The following is a 23,422-nucleotide window of genomic DNA, read 5'->3' as shown; positions in this document are numbered from 1 at the left end:
GAAAAATTCCAGAAGTATCCAAATGCCCTTTGGTCACAGCCAATGGCTGGTCTCAGAATGGGGACAAAAGAAGGACTAAACTTGTCAAGTGATACTTCTCATCAAAGTGGGTCCAACACTGTTCTTATTTGAACAAATATAAAACTAGGGTGAGGAGATGGTTCAGAGAGAACACAAACCTTACCATGCATGAACCTCAGGGTTCAACCTTGACACACATAGGGACAGTGCACACAGCACCAAGGGTGCCCTGTGGATGATGGAGCAGTACTGCAGTGTCTCTCCTCTTTCAAATGATGCATAAAAAAAAACAACTCTACAAAAAACTGTGAGCAAAACTTATGGTGGAGAAAACCAACACTTTCCCTGCATGGGAAAGAAAACTGCTGTTACTTTTATGCTGTATAATTCGGGCTATTGGTGGGGTATCCATGTTCTGGACACAGAGGGATGATGACTGTAGATGCCCCCAGATGTCCCTATCTGTCCCTAACTTCAGGGAAAGTTTTGAGGGGCTTTGGGGCTATAGGGGAAGGGTCAGGGTTCTGCTCACTGTGCACCACGGTTGAATCCACCAGGGGGCCCACTTCAGGGATGGCCACGGTGACACTGGTGCTCTCTGTGGTGGCCTTGTCTGTGCCGGTCGTCACACAGGACAGGTCGGGCTCGCTCTGGCTGATGGCCCGGCCCATGTCCAGCTGCACATCCCCCAGCAGGGCCTGCTCACTGCTCCCTTCTGGCTCTGGCAGTGCCACCTCCTTCCCCACCTCCAGCTCAGCTGGGGGCTGCACCAGGGGCGTCTCAGTGTCATCGAGGGCTCCGGCCAGCCCGGAACCTCTGGGCACCATCAGACTGTTGGTCCTAGAAAAGCAAGGGCAGAGTTGGCACTTGGCTCTTACAAAGTGGCTGGCTTATGAGCCAAAGGACACAAAAACACTGACTCAAAAAGCTACATGCACCTCTATGCTCACAGCTGCACCATTCATTACAGCCCAAACAGGGAGTCAACCTAAATGCTCACTGTTAGACTAGGGAAAAAAGAAGCTGTGGGATAGATGCTTAGTGGAATACTATTCTGCCATTACAAAGATGACACAGTGCCTCTTTGGAGCAACATGAAAGGAACTGGAGTTGATTATGCTACGGAAAAGGAGTCAGGAAGAGAAATCCAGTAACAGTATAGTTTCTCTCTCCCATGTGGAATATAAACAAACCAAAAGAGCTTGTGAAACGACGGTAACATTCAAACTGCCTTGCATACCAACAGTGCCCCATGGACCCTTTACCTCCTCAGATCCAGAGTTCTCTCCTCCTCTTGGATGGGGGGCTCCTTGCCTCCATGGCTGCCCCTGGACTCCAGCTCCTTCTCCCCCTCGGGGGGTGCCCCCTCATCCAGGCTGCGCTCCTGGCTGGCTGAGCGGCTCCGGGACACCGAGGAGCATTCCTTGCCCTCCATTCGGACACGGCGGTGTCGGCTGCGCCGTTGGCTCTGGCGGTGCCGGGAGCGCTCCTCAAAGGTCACCACGGACTCCCCACCACCACTGCCACTGCCAACACCACCAGCCTCTTGCTGGGCTGGGTCACAGTTCCCGTGACAGGGCCTGGCCAGCCACGGCAGCTCGCACTTGCCCAGGGCCAAGGGGCTGCGCTGGCTGTCCAGGGTACTGGCCAGGTCACTCCCAGGCCCTTTGAGGGAGCCCCCACGGCTGATGCGTTCCTCCTCACACTTCTCCAGGCCCAGCCCTAGCGTCAGACCCTCCAGAGGCCGAGGGGGTCTCCGGTAGAGGCTGGGGTGGGCGTTGAGTGGGTTGAGGGGGCTCAGAGGATTGAGGGGGTTTAGGGGGTTCATGGGTGGGGCCTCCTCCTTGTTGAGGGCCTCCTGGCTGGACATCTGCATGTGCCTGCGCAGCTGGCTGGTGCGCTGTTCCCACACCGACATGTGGTGTCGGCGCCGACGCTCCCGCCTGGTGAAGGGGAAAGGCCATCAGCACAGGGCAGCAGGTAGCACTTGAGGGGAAGGGGGTGCAGGGGGTCAGGACTCACAGACAGGAAGCACAGAAAGATGCTGGGAGTGAGTGTGCAGGGGCTGTGCTGGGTACCCCACAGATATCCCTGATACATAGGAACTAAGGGCCAGGCCAGGGAGGGAGGGCCTGGGACTGAATCCCAGCCTGGAGTCCACAGGGAACAGTCTTTACCCCTGTGACCCTGCCTCTTGGTGACATTCCTGTGGCCCCTCCATGCCCACCCAGGGTCCTGAAGTCAAGGTAACAGTCCTGTCTCCCCTCTGCTCAAGTCCCAACCTAGTGGGACAGGGCCAAGGAGCACCATGAAGAGACCCTCAACAAGGAGAGTGAGGGTAAAAGCAGCCCCCATACCCTTGTGACAACAAGCCTTGGCCTCACCCTGACAAAGGAGTCTCTTCCACACCTATGACTCATAGTCAGAGAGGATACTAAGTGCAGAGCACCCCAGCTCAGACCCACAACTCCAGAGCCACTTGGACAGCAGGAACACACCCATGTGACACACATAGGAGATTCACACTTGTGTCCGTGTGAGCACATGACATCACATGGACCCCACACAGTCCACTCAGCAACACAACACCCATACACGACCCCACAAGGAGTGGACACACAGGGTCACAGACCGGCCGTTGACACACATACCCCCCCCCCCACACACACACACACACACACACACACACGCACGCACGTCCACGGACGCAAAGCATGAGCACGCACACATACCCCATGGTTCCCTGGCCACAGCCAGGACAAAGACACAGTGACCCACACCCATACAGAATCGCACAGACTCGCAAACCGGTACACACATACAGGTGGCTGCTGCGCGGCTCCCACATCGACATGTGGTGTCTTCTCCTTCTGTCTCTTCTGGGAAAGAAAAATGGACAGGTTCAGTCCACCCAGCCTTGCCAGCCCCACAGCCACCTGCTGGGCCTGGGAGAGGTGCCCTTGCCCTCCGTGGCAACCCCACCTTCAACTCCACCAGAGTCAGTCGTGACTCTGGGTGCAGATAACTGGGTCCAACTGGGATCATCTCTGCACAGGTGACAAAGGATGCGGCATTTCACAGCAGACATGGCTTCGGGCATTCCACCACACTGACCCCTGACACATTCTCACCCAAGTGGAGACCTCATATGCAATGATGGAGGGTGTCTCTCCTCATGGCTATTTCCAGCACTTTCTTAAAGTTGCAGATCCCCAGCTCTGTCCCTGGCACACAGAGCACTGAGGCCACAGTGTGGTTCATGGCCACAATGCAGGGCCACCAACCAATTGGGCTGATTGATGGTAGTGGTGTCCTGGTCCCCAGGCAGCACCTTGACATTGGCCAGAGGCTACTCTGCTGGGTAAAATCTATTAGTAACCTTCCAGCCTGCAAAGGGAATGCTTCTACACACACACACACACACACACACACCACACACTCTTTCAAAGGCAAGGTCAATGGAAGGTATAAAGCAGGTTGGGGCATCAAACTCCACAGTGGGTGTCCGTAGGGGCAGAGTCAGTGCTCAGGTGGAGAGTGTGCATGGGGCAATCACGGAGGCAGCCTGACCTGGGCCTGGGATGGCGGCTTCACCTGGACCATCTGAGTGCACCCTTCAATGTCAGCAACACAGCTGGGTCAAGAACCCAGGTAGCAGGTAGAAAGAACAGCACATTCCCAGGCAGCAAGCACACACACATGGAGCAGCACAACACTGCAGACCCTCCAGTGCTCCAGCACTGGCCCCTGAAGGCCATATTCCAAAGCCCAGAGCACAGAAGCCTTCTCTTCCTGTGCACACTCGGGCTGGCACAGATGCTCGAGCACACACATACACACGTGCATCTACACGCACTAGAGAGATGCTCAACCACTAACTGCCACATAAGTCAGACACACACTTCCACCTCCTCTCTGCTTCTTTACTCAGACACGCAGAGATCCCTGCTCACACCTGGTGACGTGTGAGCTTGCCATGGGCTTGTGGCCACAGAGCACCCTCAGCATAGGGACCCAGAACAGGCTGGTGAAAGCTCTGCAGGCCTCTCTCAGAAGGAAGATGGATTTGTTCTTGTATCAAAGCCAGAGAAACAGACTCCAGAGTCCTAGAGGAATGCTTCCCAAAGGCCAGAGCCGAGGGCCAGAACTCAAGAGGCACACACAGGCCTTCTGGGGGTGACTGCAATTTGGTATGCTTCTCTGTGATGGCACTGTCTCACTAGATCATGCCATTGTTGCAAACTGGAGGTGCCGCCTGCACACCAGCTCTGCCATGTACCCCAATACTGCTGTTGCCTCGTGGAACAGGTGTGACAGCTACCATCTCCGGTGCCTGCAGTGACGGCCCCCACCTGCTGAGTCACTCCGCTCCTCAGTCACACAGAGATTCATTCATTCTCTTCCCAGAAAAACACAGTTTCTGTTGTAGCCCAGCAACTGTCCAAACACCCGCCTCTGTAAATAGAGCCATCTACACTCAGGGGTGGCTAGCCCCCCACAGGCATGTATACATACCTGGGGGAGATATTTTTAACTCAAAGTCCTGCCTTCAGGGAGAGTGGGTGGCTATTTAAGGCCTAGAGAATATTTTAGAGAGGAAAATGTTTTGTCCTTCCCCGTCAGTCCATGAATTCTCAGGTTCTTCTCTCCTCTTCTCTTCCATTCTCTTCCCTTCCCTCCCCTTCTCTTCTTTTCATTTTCCTTTCTTTCCCTTCCTGGCTCCTAAAAATGAGTCCAGGTTCTCATGTATGTGCTCTATTGCTAAGTTGTCCTCAGATAAAATTTTATTTTATATTCTTATGAGAGAGGAGAAAGAGAGAGAGAGAGAGGAGGCACCAAAGCAGCACTTCATCATCCATGGAGTTTCACTTGCCTCACATGGTGTCAGGAGTTGAACCTAGGTTCAATGCATGGGAAGTATGCACTCTACCCATTGAACCACTTCCTTGGCTACCAGACTTTGTTTTTAAAGAGGCAAGAGCAGGATGGTGGCCACACAAGGAAGAGACTCCACAGTAACCAGAGGTGTCCTTCAGGGAGAGGCTAAAGGTATCTAGGAGCTCTGGGAGCTGGTATGGAGCTTTGGACAAAGAAGGGATCCTTCCTCACTGGCTCCCAGTGGTCAATAGTGCCAGGTTGGAGTGTCATACCCTGTGGTCTTGGATCCACTCCATGGACAACAACCACTTTAACTCATACATGGTCCGGAAATAATAGCAAGTTAGGGGTTCTGTGATAGCCTCTCCTCCAAGACCCTCTTCTGTCTACTGGATGTGTTGAGGTGGGGGTCCCCCAAGGCAGTGAAAAGCCCAGGTGGGGGTCCTCTCAGGCAGGACTCAGGCATCTGGTCTTGGTTCTGCCAGCAGCTACAGGCCCAGGTTGGGTCAACAGAGTCTACACACCAACCCACGTATGTGTCATCAGCTCCCTGAGTCACCCAACTGGCTGCTCTTTCCACCAAGCTATTCACAGCACTCTGTGAAGGTCATCACCACTTTCTTTCACCAACCCCAGGGTCCTCTTTCTGTTCTCATCTCATGCGGCCTTTCAGTGGCCTCTGGGGTTGGTGTCACTCCATCCTGAAGCTTTCTCCTCTGGGTCTCCACGTTTCCAGGTTCTGTCCCCTCCTGCTGACTCACCATCAGGATCTCAGTCAGACTATGAGGTCCAAAAGTGACTGAGGACTCTGTCCCCACTGCCTCTTTTCTCCAGTGACCTTCCAGGGGTCAATTTCCCATGCTGGGGCTTAGAGACCATCCCAAAGCAGACAGTGCTCCCCAAACTTTGACTGTGAACCCTAACCTCTCTTCTAACTAAGCTCAGACTGAGGCACCTAGTCACTTGGAAGTCCTGTTAGCATCACAGACACAATGTAGCCAGAGGAGCCCTGGGTTGCCACTGTCCTCTGCAGGCACAGTAGCTTCCCACACACTGCTTAAACATCACTGGCCCTGGCCCCTTCCTCCTCCTGCCTGCTTCCTAGACTCTTAACTCTCCACAGGGGTCTTCCTGTGCTGCTTCCCTCTCTCCTCTCTGAAGCACAAGCTCCAGAGGAGCAGACATTCCCTGAGAGGTGAGAACTGAGGCTGAGGAACTGGCTGCAGGTATGGGGGCCCAGGAGTTGGTGGTACGGCCGACTTCTGACTCACTCGATAGAAGGCATGTTGGGTGCGGACATCGGGCTGACCTCCTTGGCCTTCTGTAGCGCATGCTTCTGGTTGAAGGCCTCTTCCTCCTCCTGCTCATCCTAGACACAAAACAAAGAGGGTTTCTCCTTTGAGCCCTGTGGGGAGCATGATGGGTGGTGTGTGGGGAGCAGGGGGCGGGGCAGGGACTTCCTTTGGCTCTCCTCAAGGAGAGTTTTCAGAAAACTGGGGAGCAACTAGACCAGACAGTGAGGGTAGGTTGGCTCAGAGACCACAGGAATCTGGGGGAGACCCTTGGGGAGACAGCAGCTTCCCCATGGGCAGGTATAGCCAGCACTTCTGACCTCAGTAGAGACATGAGCATTTAGCCCACTCCCAGCCATTATTCGAGCCAGTGGAGGCCATAACTAAGAGCTAACTTAACTGATAAACTGTGGGGTCTGGAGATGGGGGAGCAGGACCTTCGGGTCGAGTTCCCTGAAGAAAGGAATTACAACCGGGCACCCCATCACAACCCTATCCTACATGGCTCAGGGTCCCCAGCTGGGTGCTCAGGCACGGAGCTCCTCCCCTCCCCCACATTCCCATTTTGTAAGTGTCCCCTCAGTGTGACATCCAGGAAGCCAACTGCAGCTGAAATGAGCTGCCAAGAGGCCTAGGGCTCTTCAGACAGTACTTTACTGAACTCTGGACATGGGCTGGCTAGCAGTCAGGAGGAGTTCTCAGTCCTATTTGATAGATGAAGATGCCAGCCTCAGGCCCCATGAAGCTGCTATCTCTCTGCCCCAACTGGCAGAGTGGGAGACCCATGGGGATGGAGGTGAGCCACCAGACAGCATGGGGGGATGCCCACTTCCCCCCAGGCCACCTGTGCAGCTGCCCACCCCAAGGCCACCTTGCTTAATCCCTAGAAACACCAATCCACAAAAGGAAAGGAGAATCCTGTGAGAAATGTAGTGCCTGGCTCCCTTGAAGCTTCCCCAGGTAGTCACAGACTCTGGTGAAGTCCTAGGCCCAGCCCCAGCCCCAGCCAGCCCTGTGATGCCCCTGGCTCCTCCCCACACAAACACAGAAGGGTATGCCATGTGATGAAGGTCAGCCAACCCTGGGTCACAGAAGCAAGTTGGCAACTGAAATCCAGGGCACAGGGCTGCCTTTCCATACCGTCTCCAACCTGTAAAAGGCACCTCTCAGAGAAGCAGCTCTATGAAGGGGCCCTCCTGGCTGGCCTGAGCCGGAATGTGTTCACTTTTGGGGCAAGCCTCAAAGGCCGGAGGCACCCACAGGCACTAGAGAAGCTCAGGATCCCAGGCAACAAGGCTTACCTTGGTCAGCTCCTGGGCATTGGCCAGGTTGTCCACAGCGATGGCCAAGAACACGTTCAGTAGTGTGTCTGGGGTGAGGTGTTAAGGACATACAAGAAAGAAAAGACTTCTGCCATCCTGAGACGGTATACCTATGCCCGGACTGCTAGCCAGAACCGGAGCCACCCAGACAGTCAGTCACTTGGCAGGGGTGACAGGAGGGGAGGAGAGGTTATACAACTCAATCTGAAAGAAAACTTGCTTTCAGGGAGTCAGGTGGTAGTGCAGCGGATTAAGCACACATGGCACAAAGTGCAAGGACAGGAGCAAGTATCATGATTCGAGCCCCCGGCTCCCTGCCTGCAGGGGAGTTGCTTCACAGGCGGTGAAGCAGGTCTGCAGGTGTCTATCTTTCTCTCCTCCACACTGTCTTCCCCTCCTCTCTCCATTTCTCTCTTTCCTATCTAACAACAATGACATCAACAATAATGACTACAACAACAATAAAAAAGGGTAACAAAAGGAAAAAAAAAAGAAACTTGCTTTCAGGTGGGGGTAGATAGCATACTGGTTATGCAAAGATACTCTCATGAGGCTCTAGAGTTCCGGATTCAATTCCCAGCACCACCACAAACCAGAGCTGAGCAGTGCTCTGGTGAAAAAAAAAAAAAAAAAGAAAAAAAAAACTGTCCTTGGTCTCTATCACAGGAGAAAGAAACACTAAATCAATTCCCTGGAGGCCAAGGTGGCATGATGAGGCCTCTAGACAGCCAGGAAGTCCATTTATGACACCAAAGGGATTAACATCCCTAAACTCATCATTTGAACTATTCTAGCCTTTAGGTTCATTATTAGTCAACAATATGTTTGGCTTTATATATTAACTCTTTCTTCAGCCACCAGGTTCCAGATGCTAAGATGATACCAACCAGACTTCCCTTGGCAGACAACCCCACCAATATGTCCTGGAGCTCTGCTTCCCCGGAGCCCTGCCCCACTAGGAAAAGAGAGAAGAAACAGGCTGGGAGTATGGATCGACCTGTCAACGCCCATGTTCAGCGGGGAAGCAGTTACAGAAGCCAGACCTTCCACCTTCTGCATCCCACAATGACCCTGGGTCCATGCTCCCAGAGGGATAAAGAATAGGAAAGCTATCAGGGGAGGGGGTGGGATACAGAGTTCTGGTGGTGGGAATTGTGTGGAGCTGTACCCCTCGTATCCTATGTTTTTTTGGTCAGTGTTTCCTTTTTATAAATAATTTTTTTTTTAAAAAAAGGAGTAACACTGTGCAAGATGGACGGGGCTCACATAGAGCCACATCCCTCCTTCCTGGGGGATGGAATTGAGGCCCATGAGGATGAATCACGCCACTCTATCCTGAAAGATAAAAGCAGCAAGATTCTACATCTCTACCAATGACCAGCTCTCAACAACAGGACACCAACTCATGCCTCACATGCCCCTGTCCTAGAAGGCCTCTACATTTCATCTAAACATCATAGGACACATGCCTTCCCTGTGGAATTCATTTCTAGCCCACATGCTACTTCTGGAAACCCATTTTTGCTACTGTCTCTGAAACCCATGTACTGTGGCACAAAGCACTGGTCTTGAAACAACAGCTCAGCTTTTGTGCCACTCAGAGGAATAGGACAATTCAGGTGTCACTGTGCCAAGCTAAGCTTCCATTTCTGTGACTCCCTGCTCAGCTTTATCTTTATGATTTCTCATGCTTAGTTAATAGTCTGCTTTGTCCCCTGGAAGTTTTCAGGGCAAGAAACTCCACGGTGCAGCCTTGTCTGAAAGATGCTGAAAATGCAGGGCTATGGCTATATTACCTGATTCTCCCTTTTCATGCTACCATGGCAACCTGAGGCAAATCCCACTCCCTAAGACATCAAGTGACCCCATGTAAGTTTGTGGCTTATGGTGTATTGTATCAAAACAAGGGACTCTGGGGAGGGAGGGAGAGGGACAGGATGAAGGTACACTGGGGTTCTGGTGTGTCTTCTAGACACCAATCAAAGGGGGAGATGAGAGGTTGTGTTCAAGTGTTAAAGTCTATACTGTAAACTATTAACCTCCCAATAAAATAAACTTAAAAAATAAAAAAGTTTGTGGTTTATAAGGTGCATTCAGATGAATGTTTTCACAGCTAACCAAGGACACAGACATTGGTATCTACCTTTCACATAAATGAGAAGCTTAGAAAGGCTAAGTGATTTTTCAAAGGTGGCACCACGGTAAGGAGTGTTTCTGGAAACACCACTCCTAGGGCTAGAAAGGACATGAAAACATTAATTTGAAGGGACATATGCACTCCTATGTTCACAACTGAAGAAGCAATGGAAGCAGCCTAGATGCCATTGACAGATAAGTAGATAAAAGAATTTATGGGATATACACTCTATGGAGTACTACACCAGAATCAAAAAAGATGATATTATATCCTTGTTGACAAACTGAATGGGAACTGGAGGTGAATATGCTGATCAAAGTAAGAAAGGAGGTGAAAAGACAACCAGATGAGGGTTGTGCAGAATTGAACCATATAAGCTTGCAAAAGAAATAATATGAGGGAGAGAGACAGGGGCGGGGAGAGAAGTAGTTTAAAACTCTGTGATAAGTATGGTGGTTATTGTTGGAACACACAGATCTTTGGTAGTGGGTGACATGTACAACAACTCCCTATAATTTCATAAACTACTATTAAATTATTAATAAAATATGTTTTTTAAAAAGAAGAAGAGATGCTGGGATTAAAACCTGGTCTATCTTCTGTGAGCAAGCCTGAGCTTTGTTGTGAAATGGCCCGGGGTTGCTGTAACTCTCTGACCTGGACTGGGTATCTCTAAGTCTCATACAGGGAGGCACAACTGGGCACAGGTCTCAGGAATGGCACAAATGCAGTCAGTGTCAGTGATGCCCAGCAGTGCTGCATCCATCATGGTGCTTCTGGTAGTCCTGAGACCTCATGTACCAAAGTGCTCCGTATTAGCATGTAATTAACTCACAGCAGTAGAATCTGGCTACTGGGTCCATACTCCCAGAGGGTTAAGGAACAGGAAAGCTATCCAGGGAGGGGATTGGATACGCAGTTCTGGTGGTGGGAATTGTGTGCAAGTATACCCCTCTTATCCTATGGACTTGTCAGTGTTTCCATTTTATAAATGAAAAATTAAAAAATAATAAAATAAAATGTAAAAAAAAAGAATCTGGCCACTACTTCCACCACCAGCTGTCCTTTCCCCCGTGCAGTCTTCCCTGCAGCCATTCAGAGTAACAGCTACCTACAGGGTTTGTGCAGGCTGTGGATGTGGATGAGTCCCTGTCTTATCACTATTTATCTTCCTCACCAAGCTGGTGTGCACCTAGTCCTGCTTCCCCTAGTTCACTGGGCATTGTCATCCGTCCTCAGCCCCATGTCCCACTCTCACACCATTCCCTTTCCTAAACCTCCTGGTGCTCAATCGCTGGTCCAGGCAGGTAGGAGGTGATGCAAAGAGGAACATCTTGAAAGGATACAGTTCCCAAACAAGGTGAGCACAATGAAGTAGATTGCAGACCACATGCCTGAGCTGACCCCGCCCTGGGAGCGGATGCCATTATACATCACCTCGTTCCAGTCCTCTCCTGTCAGGATCTGCTCAGAACAGATAATGACCATGTCAAGATCTGGAGTGGCTGGGGAAAGCCGGGCCAGCATAAACAGGAAAGTTCTGGGCCTGGGTTTTCCATCTACCCCACCTCGCTTGGATCTTCTGCCATCGAGGAGGAAAAAGCACTCCCATTTTCTTATAAAATAGGGAATGATCCCTATTTTCTTTAGACATGAAGAAGAATTTTAGGCACTGATAATGGGAGGAAAGATTCCACTACTCAGATTACACATCCTCCCACACTGCCATGTAGGTTTTGTGGCCCAGAGACCAGGCAGTCAGGTCCCCATGTGACTGTCCATACAGTGGCCACAAAACAGCAACTCCCGGGACAGCAACACCACCGGTGTGCAGGAAGCTCAGGCCTGTTTAGCCACCAGTTCTGGTTCAGTTGTGTTTTTTCTTTAGCTTGAAGACATTATTGATTTTTTGGCTTCCCCTCAGAGACATTTAAAAAGATTTTATTTTTTGAGGGTGTGGGGTAGGTGGAAAAGACATTTCATTAAATGGAAACACTGGTTTAAAAGATGCTTCCAGTTTCAGGAAACTATAAACACAATTTGCCACTGAATGTCAGAGCTGCAGTATCTCCTGTAAGCTCCCCAGTTTAGGAAGGGGGCGGTCAGGGCCCTAACACAGCCAGTGCTTTCATCAAAGATGAGAACTGCTGGAATCCTGGGCACTGTTTTAGAGGGGGTTACCCAAGGAGCTGGAGAGGGGAAACAAAGCTATCTTTCTGCTCTCTGGGAGCTGGCTGGAGAGGGAAAGAAAGCACACTTGACAGACCCTCGATGTTTCTGTCGATCAGCTTCTTACCTGGAACACAGTCATGATGGCTGCAGGAAAGGTGTCAAAGTTGGCTGAAGGAGTCCCATCATTGAAGTTAAACCTGGGAAGGGAATTAGAGGAGAGGGATGGGGACAGACATCACACACACTGGGTTTCCCTTCTTGGTTCTTTTCCATTTTCTCTGCATGCGCCTTCCTACTTCTCCCTCCCCTGTGGAACTAGTGCAGAGGGGGGCCAGTGACTAAGCAGGTGGGCTGTGTACTTGAAGGACTTGGGAGCTGATGTGGGGGGAGGGCTGGACTGTTCATCCTGATTATAAGAAGTCGTGCTGTGCATTTCAGGGACTAGAACAAGGTGCACAGGTAAAAAGAGGAAAAGCAGAGGCATTTGCTGCAAACAAGCACTCAGTGGTGGGTGGACAAGAGCCAGCAAGATGGCAACATGGGGACTGAGTCCATGTTCCTAGTTTTCTCAGGCTGAAGACTGGGGTTTTAAACTCCTTTAAAAGCATGCAAGTGGGGTGATGCTCACCTGCCTCCAAACAGCTGCATTCCAAGGAGAGCAAAAACAACGATGAAGAGGAAGAGGAGGAAGAGCAAACTGATGATGGACTTCATGGAACTCATCAAGGAGACCACCAGATTCCGCAGGGACGCCCAGTACCTACAGACCCAGACAGCATCAGTGCCATGAGCACAGGTGCTCAAGTGATCCTGGAGTCCCATGGGGTCACTGCTGCCTGGAGAGCTGTGAACTAGAACGCCTTTGTGTGCTTGTAACAGGGACAGGTGGCTGCAAGTTGTGGCTGGGACGTGGCCTCTGAGACATTCAGGTTTGATTTCTGGAGGTGGAGGAGGAGCTGAAGGGCGGAGTGGGAGTGCATAGGGGAGGGCAAGGGAGGAAGATGGAGATACAGAAAGGCTGAGAGAAGGGAAGCGTGCCACTGTCAATCACTTACTTGGTTATTTTAAATATTCTTAAAAGCCGGAGAGCTCTCAAGACACTGATTCCAAACGAGGTTCCAGGTCTGAAGATTGCCCAGACCACTTCAAAGATACTGCCCACTGTGACCTGCAGAGTCAGACATAGCATGGTGAGAGGAGTGGGTGGGTGGGGGGAGACAGGAGCCCATGGGTGCTCAGTCACCCCAGCCACTCACTGGTCTCAGGAGGGACTAAAATTATCCTCCTCCTCTCTGCCCACTCCAAGGGGTCCACGCATGTGTGATGGCCACCAGAGGAAAGGGAGAGGCTGCCGCTGCCCTCCATGCTCCTCGCTAAACTGGAGCCCGTCACACTGTGCTTGACAGCTTCTGCTCTGTCCCAGAGACAGAAGCAGAGACTTGTCATCACTCACTTGACAGTTCTGACGATTCCTACATTAGAGCACCCTGGACAGACAGGCAGAGTGGGGTGGTGCTCCAAGCAGGCAAACAATGGGAATCAACACGTGTTGTATTATGATGCGAAATCCTATCCCTCATCATCCTAGAACCTGGGACTAACAAACAGACTTCATCCAGGGGCCAGGTGGTGGCACATCTACTTGAGAACATATGTCACAATGTACAAGGACTAGGTTCAAGTACCTGGTCCCCACCTGCATGGGGAAGCATCAGTAGCACTGAAGCAGTGTTGCAGGTGTCTCTCACTTTCTATCTATTTTCCCCTTCCCTCTTGATTTCTGTCTCTATCCCATAAGTAGTAAATAAAAGACTTCAGTCACTATGTTAAGTATCTTTTCTTCAATCTTGTTCCACACACTGTTAAAGGCACAGGGCCTGATGGATACTGGGGTAGCAATGTCACATGGATACCTGACTCATTTTCTTTCTTTTTTTTTTTTTTTACTTAAAAATAATTATCTTCATTTATTTATTATCTAGAGATAGCATGAAATCGAAAGAGGTGACAGAGAGGAAGAGACAGAGAGGCACCTGCAACACTGCTTCATCACTCACAAAGCTTTTCCCCTACAGGTGGGGACTGGGGGCTTAAACCCAAGTTGTTATGCACTGTAACGTGCACTCAACAAGGTGCACCACCACCCGGCCCCTATTTTCTCACTTTTATTCCATGTTTATTGGCTGTCTTCTGTGTTCTCCACAACATACAAGGAAAAATGGCAAAATGCATCTTTCCAGTCATGACGCCAAGGATGTGCATGAGGAAGTAGAAGTTAAAACAGTCTTCCGCTGGCTGGTTTGCCTGAAAACTGCCTGCATCCAGAACCATATGCTCCAAGTGAAAATTGAAATTGGCAAGCGCTCAGAATTGTTAGCACCTAACAGAACAGTTGGCAGAGAGAGGAGGAGTTCAGGAACTCAGAGTGCTGTGACCTAGTTCTGCCTCTGGCTGGCTGCTTGCTCCTGATACAGAAGACTGACCACAGTGACTGGGCCTGAGAGCAGTAGGGGACAAGCACGTGCAGGAAAGCCCTCGAAGGCTGTCAGGTACAGGCTTACTAATGAGTCTGCATCATTTTCAACACAGACACCACTGGAGCAAATGCTCTCCTCCATGGGCTCTTGCTTGTGAAAGTGTGTATGCATGCACATTTGTATAAGGGTACATCTGAAATGATTTCTTTTTGAGCTAATGAGGAATAAAATCTACATGAACTTTTTTTTTTCAAATATAAAAAAAATCTGAGGGAGGGGCTGTTAGCGCAGCAGGTTACACGCACATAGTGCAAAGCTCAAGGACCGGCGTAAGGATCCCAGTTCAAGCCCCCGGCTCCCCACCTGCGGGGGGGGGGGGGCAGGGCGGCGGTTGCTTCACATGTGGTAAAGGTACCTTTCTGTACCCCTCTCTGTCTTCCCCTCTCGACTTCTCTTTGTCCTATCCAACAACAACAATATAAATAACAACAAGAGCAACAAAATGGGGAAAAGTCTGGAATCAGTTTGTCAGGACTGTTCTCCCAGGCTTTCCCCCAAGATGATCAGTGGCTCCAATATCTGGTTCTGGGTGGTTTGATAAGATTTATCTTGGAATATACCTAAAGTAGACTTCCTAGATTTTTCCAAAATGGAGACCTCAAACTCATCTGCTATATTCTCATCTTTAGGTTCCTGATTATTAAACAATTTGTTCTGCTTTATATTTTAATGCTTTTCAGTCCACAAGTTGCAAATGCTACCATGATGCCAACCTGACTTCCCTGGGCAGATGACCTCACCAATATATCCTGGAACCCCACCTCTTCAGAGCCCTGCCCCACTAGGGGAAGCTAGAAATAGGCTGGGAGTATGAATCAACCCAGTGGAGAAACAATTCCAGAAGCTAAACTTCCCACTTTCTGCACCCCATAATGATCCTGGGTCGATACTCCCAGAAGGATAAAGAATAGGAAAGCTTTCAATGGAGGGGATGGAATGCAGAAATCTGGTGGTGGGAAATGTGTGGAATTGTACCCTCTTATTCTACCATCCTGTCGATCATTATTAAATCAATTTTTAAAAATTCACCTAATGGTATACACTTAACTTGTGCACTATACTGCAATACAAACTTTAACAAGAAAAGAGCTCTCCAACTGATGAGGGGCTTGGACAGGAGCACACCCAGTGAATGCATACATTATCTTGCACATGGATCTGGGTTCAAAGTCCCATGTCCCTTGCTGCAGGGGGAAGCTTCATAAGTGGTGAATCAGTGCTACAGTCGTCTCTCTCCGTCTCCCCTTTCAATTTCTCTCTGTCCTATCAAATAAAATAGAAAAAACAAAAACAAACAAAAACCAACCTCCTGACAAGCTCTTGAAGGACAAGGACAGCTGATTCCTGATCTCTCCAGGTATGCTCATAGTCCCCTCTCACCCATTCTGACTCTGGTGTTTTCTATTGAGCAAAGCAGCAGACTGCTTATCAGCACCCAGAGTGTACCTCCACAGAGCAGGAGGACATGGGCTCTGATCACTTACCCCAAAATCAAAGCAGTTGAATGACGAGTGGAAATAGAGGCGAGGCCCCATGCCGTACATCTTCAGAGACATCTCCAGGAGGAAGAGGCCCAGAAACAAAAACTCTGCATAGTCTGAAAGCAGCAAACGCATAAACATTTGGCCCACAGGTGGCATGAGTTCTCACACCTCCTCATATCCCTAGGCTTGCAAGAGGGGCCTTCTAGGCAGGAGAACCCCATGCCAAGCAGAGCTGAAGGCTGTCTGAGAACCCTTAGAGGCAAGCACGGCCTGGGCCTGTTGCACAGGTGGTTTCTCGCTTTCTTTAAGTGGGAGAAAAGTCTGTATGGGGCTTTGAGGAGAGACCAGGTCTCCCTCTGCACCCCTGCAGTGACAGGTTCCCCAGTCTCCCTATGGCTGGCCTGCATGCTCCCCTTTGTACCTATCTGAAGTCTCCCATCAGTCTAAGAACTTTTGGCTTTTCCATATGGTGCCAAAAAAAAAAAAAAAAAGAATCAAGAGCCTCACACATGTGCCACATGCCTGAGTGATCTCTCTGGTCCAGTTTTCTATTCTTTATTATAAAGGGGCAGGAGAGAGAAACAGAAGAGACACCACAGCACCACTCTCCCATCCAAGGAACTACCCATGGTGTTCTCAATGTGGTTCTGGGGCTTGAACCCAGGACCTCACATATGGCAAGGCACAGGATATACAGAGTGAGCTATTTCTAAGCCCCCACCCAAAGGACTCACTCTGGTGACAAAACTCCCTGCACTGCTGAGCCTCCTTCGGACAGTAAGAAGAGGGCTTTGGAAGCCAGGGGGGCTCTAGCATAGATTTCTCTGCAGAGATGTGACTCTCTACTCAGTAACAAGGAGAGCTGGGAAGGGCCAGGGGTACCTCTCCCAATCCCCACAGGACCATTTTGGCACCCCCCCCCCCACCACCATACAAAAGCAGATTTGCTTGCTCACAGAGGAGGTGTGTGAGCCACTGGGGTTGGTTGTGGTGGACTATGGCCACACAGGCGGTGTTGAGGGCCACGAGGCTGAGCACAATCCAGTAGAACACCTGCGACTTGACCATGTGGCGGATGGAGATGCGAAGCAGCCGCTCCTTATGCCGAAAGTAAGAGGCCCCGTCCACCTTGGTACTCTTGATGCTGGCGCGGGCAAGAGGGGTGCCTGGGGGAGAGGAGGCAGAGTCAGGTGGTGCTTCCTGGCAGGAATCCTGGGGGAAAACACACACACACACACATACACACACACACACACACACACACACACACCCTCAGGCCAGGTCTTTCACACAGCTGAGGCACCCTCTCTAGTTTCTTGAATCTTCCACCATGGCACTTCTGTTCATCATAGAACAGCCTTTCCTACCAGCTATGCTGCAGCACTGGCCCCCTTCCGCAGGTCGGGGGGGGGGGGGTTGTGGGGGAGTTTCTGCCCCCATCGGCCAAAGTGGTGGTGGGCTCTGCAGCTTCTCCTACTTTTGATTTGTGCTGGAGCCCAGTGCATGCACAATGCTTCTTAGCCTCTTCCCTGGGCCAATCATTTTATTCCTTTTATTACTATCATTCTGGAGAAACAACATAATAGTAACATTTCCCCATCTATGGAACTCCCATGGTGCCGTCCATGATGCCTGAACCCAGGCTCTCAGGCACAGAAAGGCACAGGTTCTCTTGAGGTAATTATCAAGCTGACACCTGGTACCCCCTTTTTAAAGAGAATTTTTAAAAGACAGAGACCAGAGCACTTCTCAACTCTCCCATGAGCAGCACTGGAGGATAGACCCTAGGTCCTCACATATGCAAGCCTTGTGCTCTATAGCTGAGCCACCCCCTGGTTCCATATTTTCCACTTCTAAGGATGAAGGGGACACTTCCCTTTTCTGTAAGAGAGAAATCTGCCACTTTAGATTTTCTGCAGAAGCCCAGATGCAGCTAAGGCTAAGTCTGATTGCTGTCAGAAGGATCTGAGGGGCTAATAAGCAGGGGACGTTGAAATGAAGCTGCGATCTCAGGGCTTTGGATGGGAGTCACACAAAGCAACAGGCTGAGCACCCCTTGAACACTGTCCCAGCAGAGTGACCGTCAACAGCACATGTGCACAAGGGACCCTCTGCCACACCCAGAGACCTGTGGTCTCACTTCCTAAACCAAGGAAACAACGATTTTTCTTTCCTCTAAGCCTTTCTTATCCAACAACTTATTCCAACAACTTATCTTATTCCAACAACTGTCCCAAGTTAGAACCCTGAATTCTGGATTCTTTTCCTCCTTGGGATGCTTTTTCCGAAGACAGCACTAAATAAGGATGAAGCCAGGCAGAAAAACCCCATATTCCCTTGCAAACCATCAGTGGGATGTGCACAAACACCTCAACATCTTCTACATGTCCAGGGAGCTCCATGAACCACTTCTGGCCTTCCCAAGTGCTGACCACTGCAGGCTTCTGCCAGAGGTCTCTCTGTTGGAATGGCGATTTCTGACACTCAAGACTTTTTGGGGTCCTGGTACCAATTGTCTCCCCCTTTTATAACAACAAACACAATTCCTCTCTGCAGTCTTTCTTTCTTCTAATCTACAGAGAAGTAGTTTTTTTTTTTTTAATTCTTAAAAAGTGTGACTATAATGTTGGGTTCAGAGGAGCCTGGAGGGGGAGAGGCTGCTCAGTGGACTCTGGTGGCGGTACACTGGTGCTTTTGTGGTGTGTGTGTGGAGGAGTGATGCATATTTTCAGTCAGTAGAAACTGTGTTTATTACACCCATAGCTTTGCAAACCAAGGTTACCTCAAAAAAAAACAAAAAAAAACAAACCAAAATATATCTATGTACAAAAACCAGCCCCAGCTACTTGTAGGATATTCTCCAGCCCCCCTGCCTTCATCTCCTTCTCAGCTCCACCCCCTGAGGCAGCTAACTGTGGAGCCCCTCCTTTTAAATCTTGTGTGAGGACTTTGGAGAACACAAGGAGCTGGTCACTGGAGCCACTTCTGGCACCTGCACCCTGTCCCAGTGAGAGCTCAGGAGCACCTCCCAGAGGTCAGAGATGACCCTGGATCCCCTGACTGCTCAGGTGCATTTCTTTCTTTCTTTCTTTCTTTCTTTCTTTCTTTCTTTCTTTCTTTCTTTCTTTCTTTCTTTCTTTCAGCCCACCCCTACCTTTTAGCTGGGGATTTGGCACCTTCCGCATTTGTAAGGGGCTGGGCTGTTATTCTGGGGAGCTGCTCCTCTTTCCAAATGATACTTGCTCTCCTCTCTGAAAAGGCCCCTAATGTCAGCCAGCTTCCTGTGCAGAGTACCACAGACCCCGCTCAGGGAGAGTGTTGGCGGGGGGCTGATTTCCAAGGGAGACTCAGTGAAGGCAGGTGCCACTCACCCACGGAGGAGATGTCCACACAGTGCTCGTCACTGGAGTCTCGGGTCATGGCCTCCGTGCGGCTCCTCTTGATGGTGGCCCTGCGAAGCACTGCCCAGGGAGGGGGAGGCCGTGAGAGCAGACCCGTGCAGCCAGCTCGGCCCTTTGAAGGCTGGAGCCAGGGTTCCAGAAATGGCCACTGGCCAGGTGCAGCCAGCTCAGCCCTTTGAAGGCTGGAGCCAGGGTTCCAGAAATGGCCACTGGCCGGGGCACACACGCCTGCTGAAACCCAAGGGCTTCTCTAATTGCAGCTGGGAAACAGACACTCCACCTGTTTGTTCTAGTGCTTCACAAATCACGCCATGTCAAAGTGGTCCCCACAGGTTTTTAGAGAAGACCCTTTAATGTGTTATCAGTTGCTCCCTGGCCTGCTTACTGTACCCATCAATCACTAGCCTGACACAAAGCAACGCATGGGTTTCCTATCCAGCCCTTTCAAAAGCATTTAGAGCTGGGCCACCACTGCTTTCATCTTCAAGCACAGGAGATTTTCCCACTGAGAGATTGTGTTTTCAGACCAGGAAGGCCCTGTATTTCCCTGCTCCCTCTGCTTTAGAATAAGTGAGAGAGACTGTGGCCCTCAAGGGGTCATATGCACACACAGCAAGGCCCTGGGGCCTCGCCTTACCTTCTAAAGCTGATGTCCCTGCGTTTTTATTCTCTTCAGCGAGCATGACTTCCTCTAGACGGAAACAAACGGTTGAGTAAATTAACTGTAAATGCCAAATAATCTCTACAAAATGAGCCCTCCCATACCTCCCCCACCACCCCCACCCCCAACACTGTTACCCTGGGGTAACAGGGACTTCACAACTCCAGCTCCTCTGGCACAACCTGGGGAGAAACTGAGAGGGGGTGGGCAGTCTGTTAGGGTGCTGGGGATGATGGAGTAATCCAGCTTTATATCTGCTACGACTTAAGATGCTAGAAGAAACAGTAAGGAAGAACTGATCTTCAATTAAAATCCCCTAAATTGATACCAAAGAAAAGTCTTTTTTTTTTTTTATTTTTTTTTACCAGAGTACTGCTCAGCTCTTGCTTATGGTGTTGCAGGGGATTAAACCTGGGACTTTGGAGCCTCAGGCATAAGAGTTACTTTGAATAACCATTATGCTATCTCCCCACCCTCAATGAAAAGTCTTTTAAGCTAGCTTTCTTACACCTTTTCTTGCAATGTTCCTTCCACACACATACCTTTTTTTTTTTCTTTGCCACCAGGGCTTTGTGATTTTGTGATTCCACTGATCCCAGTAGACTCTTTATTTTCTTTAAATTTTAGATAGAAGTGTGTGTGTGTGTGTGTGTGTGTGTGTGTGTGTGTGTGTGTGTGTGTGTGTATGTGTTGGGGGTAGACATCATGGCAATGGCCCACTGTCTATATAGCTTTCCCCCATGTATGGTGTCTCCTGTGGTGCTGGAGCCTTGAACCTGGTCCTCAAGCATGGTAAAGTATGCACTCTACTGAGCGAGCTATCTCCTGTGTTGTATGCTTTACATTGGGTTGTTCTAGCTCTCCCCCTGCCAAGAAAATTTGGATCAGTCCTGCTAGTTTCACGGGCCCGCTCGGCCCCGCCCCAAGGAACCCTGAGAGGGTTCGAGAGTTGCAGAGTTAGAGGGTTCCAGAGTTGCAGAGTTCGAGAGTGCTTGGCGCTGCGGGGGAAAGAGGCAGCAGAGTTCTGTTTGGTGATTAGTTTGTCTTAGTTTATAAATCGTTGTTCCTGAATAAAGAAATACAGCTTCCCTGCCCAGCCATGTGTCTGGTGGTCTCTGTTACCCGCCCGTGAAGCTAGCCCGGCCAGCTAGAGCCTCCGAATTTTAACAACACTCCTGGTCCCTGGGCGCTTCTCTTGGTATAGCCCCTAGGTCATAACATTGACCACTTCACTTAGGAGTTACTAGTTACTATCAGTCAGGTTACTAGTTTATCAGTTTATGGGGGGGAGTAGAGGAAAGGGAAGAGTCAGGGCTAAGTTGTTTCAAGAGAACAACTTAGGCTGAAGAGATTTGGCCCATCCTCATCCTGTCCCCTTGACCTGATCATAAATGAGTATTTGCTTTATGTTCACCTTCCTGGAAGGGAACTCCAGAAACCCTGGCTTTTTGCAGTCTTTGCTGTACTAATGAGAGTCTTCACAGAGAAAGTTAGTTTAATTTAAACACTCATGGTAAGTAAAAGGACAAGATGAAGAGGGTAAAGTCATTCCCAGAATTCTACCTTCAAATAAAATCAAGAATATAATGTGTCTCCCAGCAAGGGGGATATCTGGCGGGTACTACACATCACAGCCAATATGCCATGTCATAAATATTGGGCTTTTTTTGTATATGTTGGCGTAATTTGAAGCTAACAGATTAAGTTCTAGAGAGGGAGGTGAGCTGACACCCATCTTAGAGAGATGCGAAACTGTACCCTACCCATGATAAGAATGACTTTGTAAATCAACATTTCTCCCACTAAAGTGATTTTTTTTTTAAAAAAGACAATAATGAGATGCCTCCTCACCCCTGTGAGAATGGCCTATATCAAAAAGGAAGGAAACAGCAAGTGCTGGTGAGAAGTTGAGAGAAAGAAACTCTTCGATATTATTGATGGAAGTGGAAACTGATCCAGCACATGTGGAAAACAGTCTGAACATTTCTCAAAACATTACAAACAGAGTGGGTCGTTTAGGCCGGTGAGACAGTCACTTAGGAGGCCACATTTTTTGTGCCCTTCTCCTCACCAGTATTCCACACAGGGAAATGCTTCACTGTGGTAAAGCCTTCTCTCCCCATCCCTAAATCTGAAAAAAGTAAATCTAGAGTGATGAAGTCTCATTAATGACAAAAATCAGATCTACCATTTGACCACACAATTCCTCTCCTAGGTATTTATTCGAAGAATACAACATACATCCCTACGAAGAGACTTCTCTGTGCGTATACTCACTGCAGTGCTATTTGTAATAGTCAGAGTTTGGAAACAACCCAAATGTCCAACAACATATATAAGAGGGTGTGGTGTCTACACACAATGGAATACTAGCTGTAAGGGAAGGAAAGATGAAATCTTCTCTTTTGTTAAAATATAGATGGAACTGGAAGACACCATGTTACATGAATTAAGCCAGAAAGAGGACAAAACCAGATGATCTCACACAAAGGTGAGATTTCAAAAACAAAGCAAAGGAAAATATAGGGAGAAGTATTAATAAACAGAGTGTATTTTGACAGTTCCAGGACAGAAAAGAGGGAAGGGAGGGAGGGACCTTGAGGGGGCTGGGGACCCAGTGCCTTATGGTGGAGGAAGATGAAATTTTGGTGATGGGTGGGGATACTCATCTTGGGAAGAAGTGGAAATGTATCCCTGTGACAACACAGTCCCGTGAAACAGCATTTCCTCATTGAAGTGGTAAAAAACAAAAAAGGTTAGGCATTGTGGTGGGCTGGGGAGGTGTCCTTTTATGCAGACACTGAGGTCTGTAAAGTCATTTGCTAGCACAGGTTATTTGAAGGGCATCACTGGAACATCAGGTATTTGTCAAAATGCCTTGCGGTAGCACTGACCCCGGCCAAAGAGGCATTTTGGCTTTGTGTAATGTCTGGGCTTTGGGGCACAGGGATCTGAGGATTCCTGAGGTGAAAGGAGGGGTGCCACGAGGCTGAGTCTCCCAGGGAGGCGCTCAGGGCTCCATGTACGGCAATCCCCCTCCCCCAATGCCTTGTGCCAAGTCTGCTTTCGAACTTGCGTGTGTCTTTCCAGGGAAATGTAACCCATATGGCTCTGATTCACTCACGCTCCACTTGAACAGGGAAGGGCCAGGAAGCACACTTTGATGGTGCCTTGCGTGGCTTTTCTTAGAAGGAGCAGAGTGCTGGCTTTGCCAACTGCAAGAAAGTGGAGCCTGGGGTTCTTGCATGGATTTGACAGGCAGAGCCAGGAGAGCAGCATCCTGGGCTGCCTGACCTTGGAAGGGTCATGGAGAGGGCTGCAGGTTCTTTTCTGTTTCTGCTGCTAGGCTGATCCAGTGTGTGTGGGGGGGGGTGGGGTGGGGGGATTGGGAAGGGAGCAGTCCTGTCAGATGGCTCCTCCACCCAGGAAGCCAAGGATGGTTGGGAACTTCAAGCTGCCTGCCTGGCCTGGAGGCAAATTTATTTCTTAAGGCTGCCTTGCCATTCTTGGAAGAGGG

At 49.8% G+C, this 23,422-nt stretch overlaps 1 protein-coding gene across 12 annotated transcripts in view; it reads right to left on the bottom strand.

Moving 5' to 3' along the window:
- CACNA1E (calcium voltage-gated channel subunit alpha1 E) overlaps positions 1-23,422 on the bottom strand; it is a 558,522-nt gene that overhangs the window by 73,360 nt on the left and 461,740 nt on the right. For 10 of the 12 annotated variants that reach the window (XM_060197790.1, XM_060197787.1, XM_060197789.1 and 7 more), the window contains 13 exons: positions 19,882-19,935; positions 19,215-19,304; positions 16,800-17,009; positions 15,844-15,956; positions 12,878-12,990; positions 12,451-12,582; positions 11,947-12,019; positions 10,997-11,114; positions 7,493-7,560; positions 6,171-6,268; positions 2,844-2,900; positions 1,287-1,964; positions 554-861 (listed from right to left, as the gene is read on the bottom strand). In XM_060197790.1, coding sequence (XP_060053773.1) covers positions 554-861; positions 1,287-1,964; positions 2,844-2,900; positions 6,171-6,268; positions 7,493-7,560; positions 10,997-11,114; positions 11,947-12,019; positions 12,451-12,582; positions 12,878-12,990; positions 15,844-15,956; positions 16,800-17,009; positions 19,215-19,304; positions 19,882-19,935 — 2,112 coding nt within the window. The remainder of the gene's footprint in view (positions 1-553; positions 862-1,286; positions 1,965-2,843; positions 2,901-6,170; positions 6,269-7,492; positions 7,561-10,996; positions 11,115-11,946; positions 12,020-12,450; positions 12,583-12,877; positions 12,991-15,843; positions 15,957-16,799; positions 17,010-19,214; positions 19,305-19,881; positions 19,936-23,422) is intronic. The other 2 variants (XM_060197785.1, XM_060197784.1) reach the window with 2 other exon arrangements.

Source organism: Erinaceus europaeus, chromosome 9 (genome assembly GCF_950295315.1).
Source record: "Erinaceus europaeus chromosome 9, mEriEur2.1, whole genome shotgun sequence".
Taxonomy (NCBI): domain Eukaryota; kingdom Metazoa; phylum Chordata; class Mammalia; order Eulipotyphla; family Erinaceidae; genus Erinaceus; species Erinaceus europaeus.
Note: the sequence above shows the minus strand (reverse complement) of the source record. Positions and strands in the feature narration are given on the sequence as shown.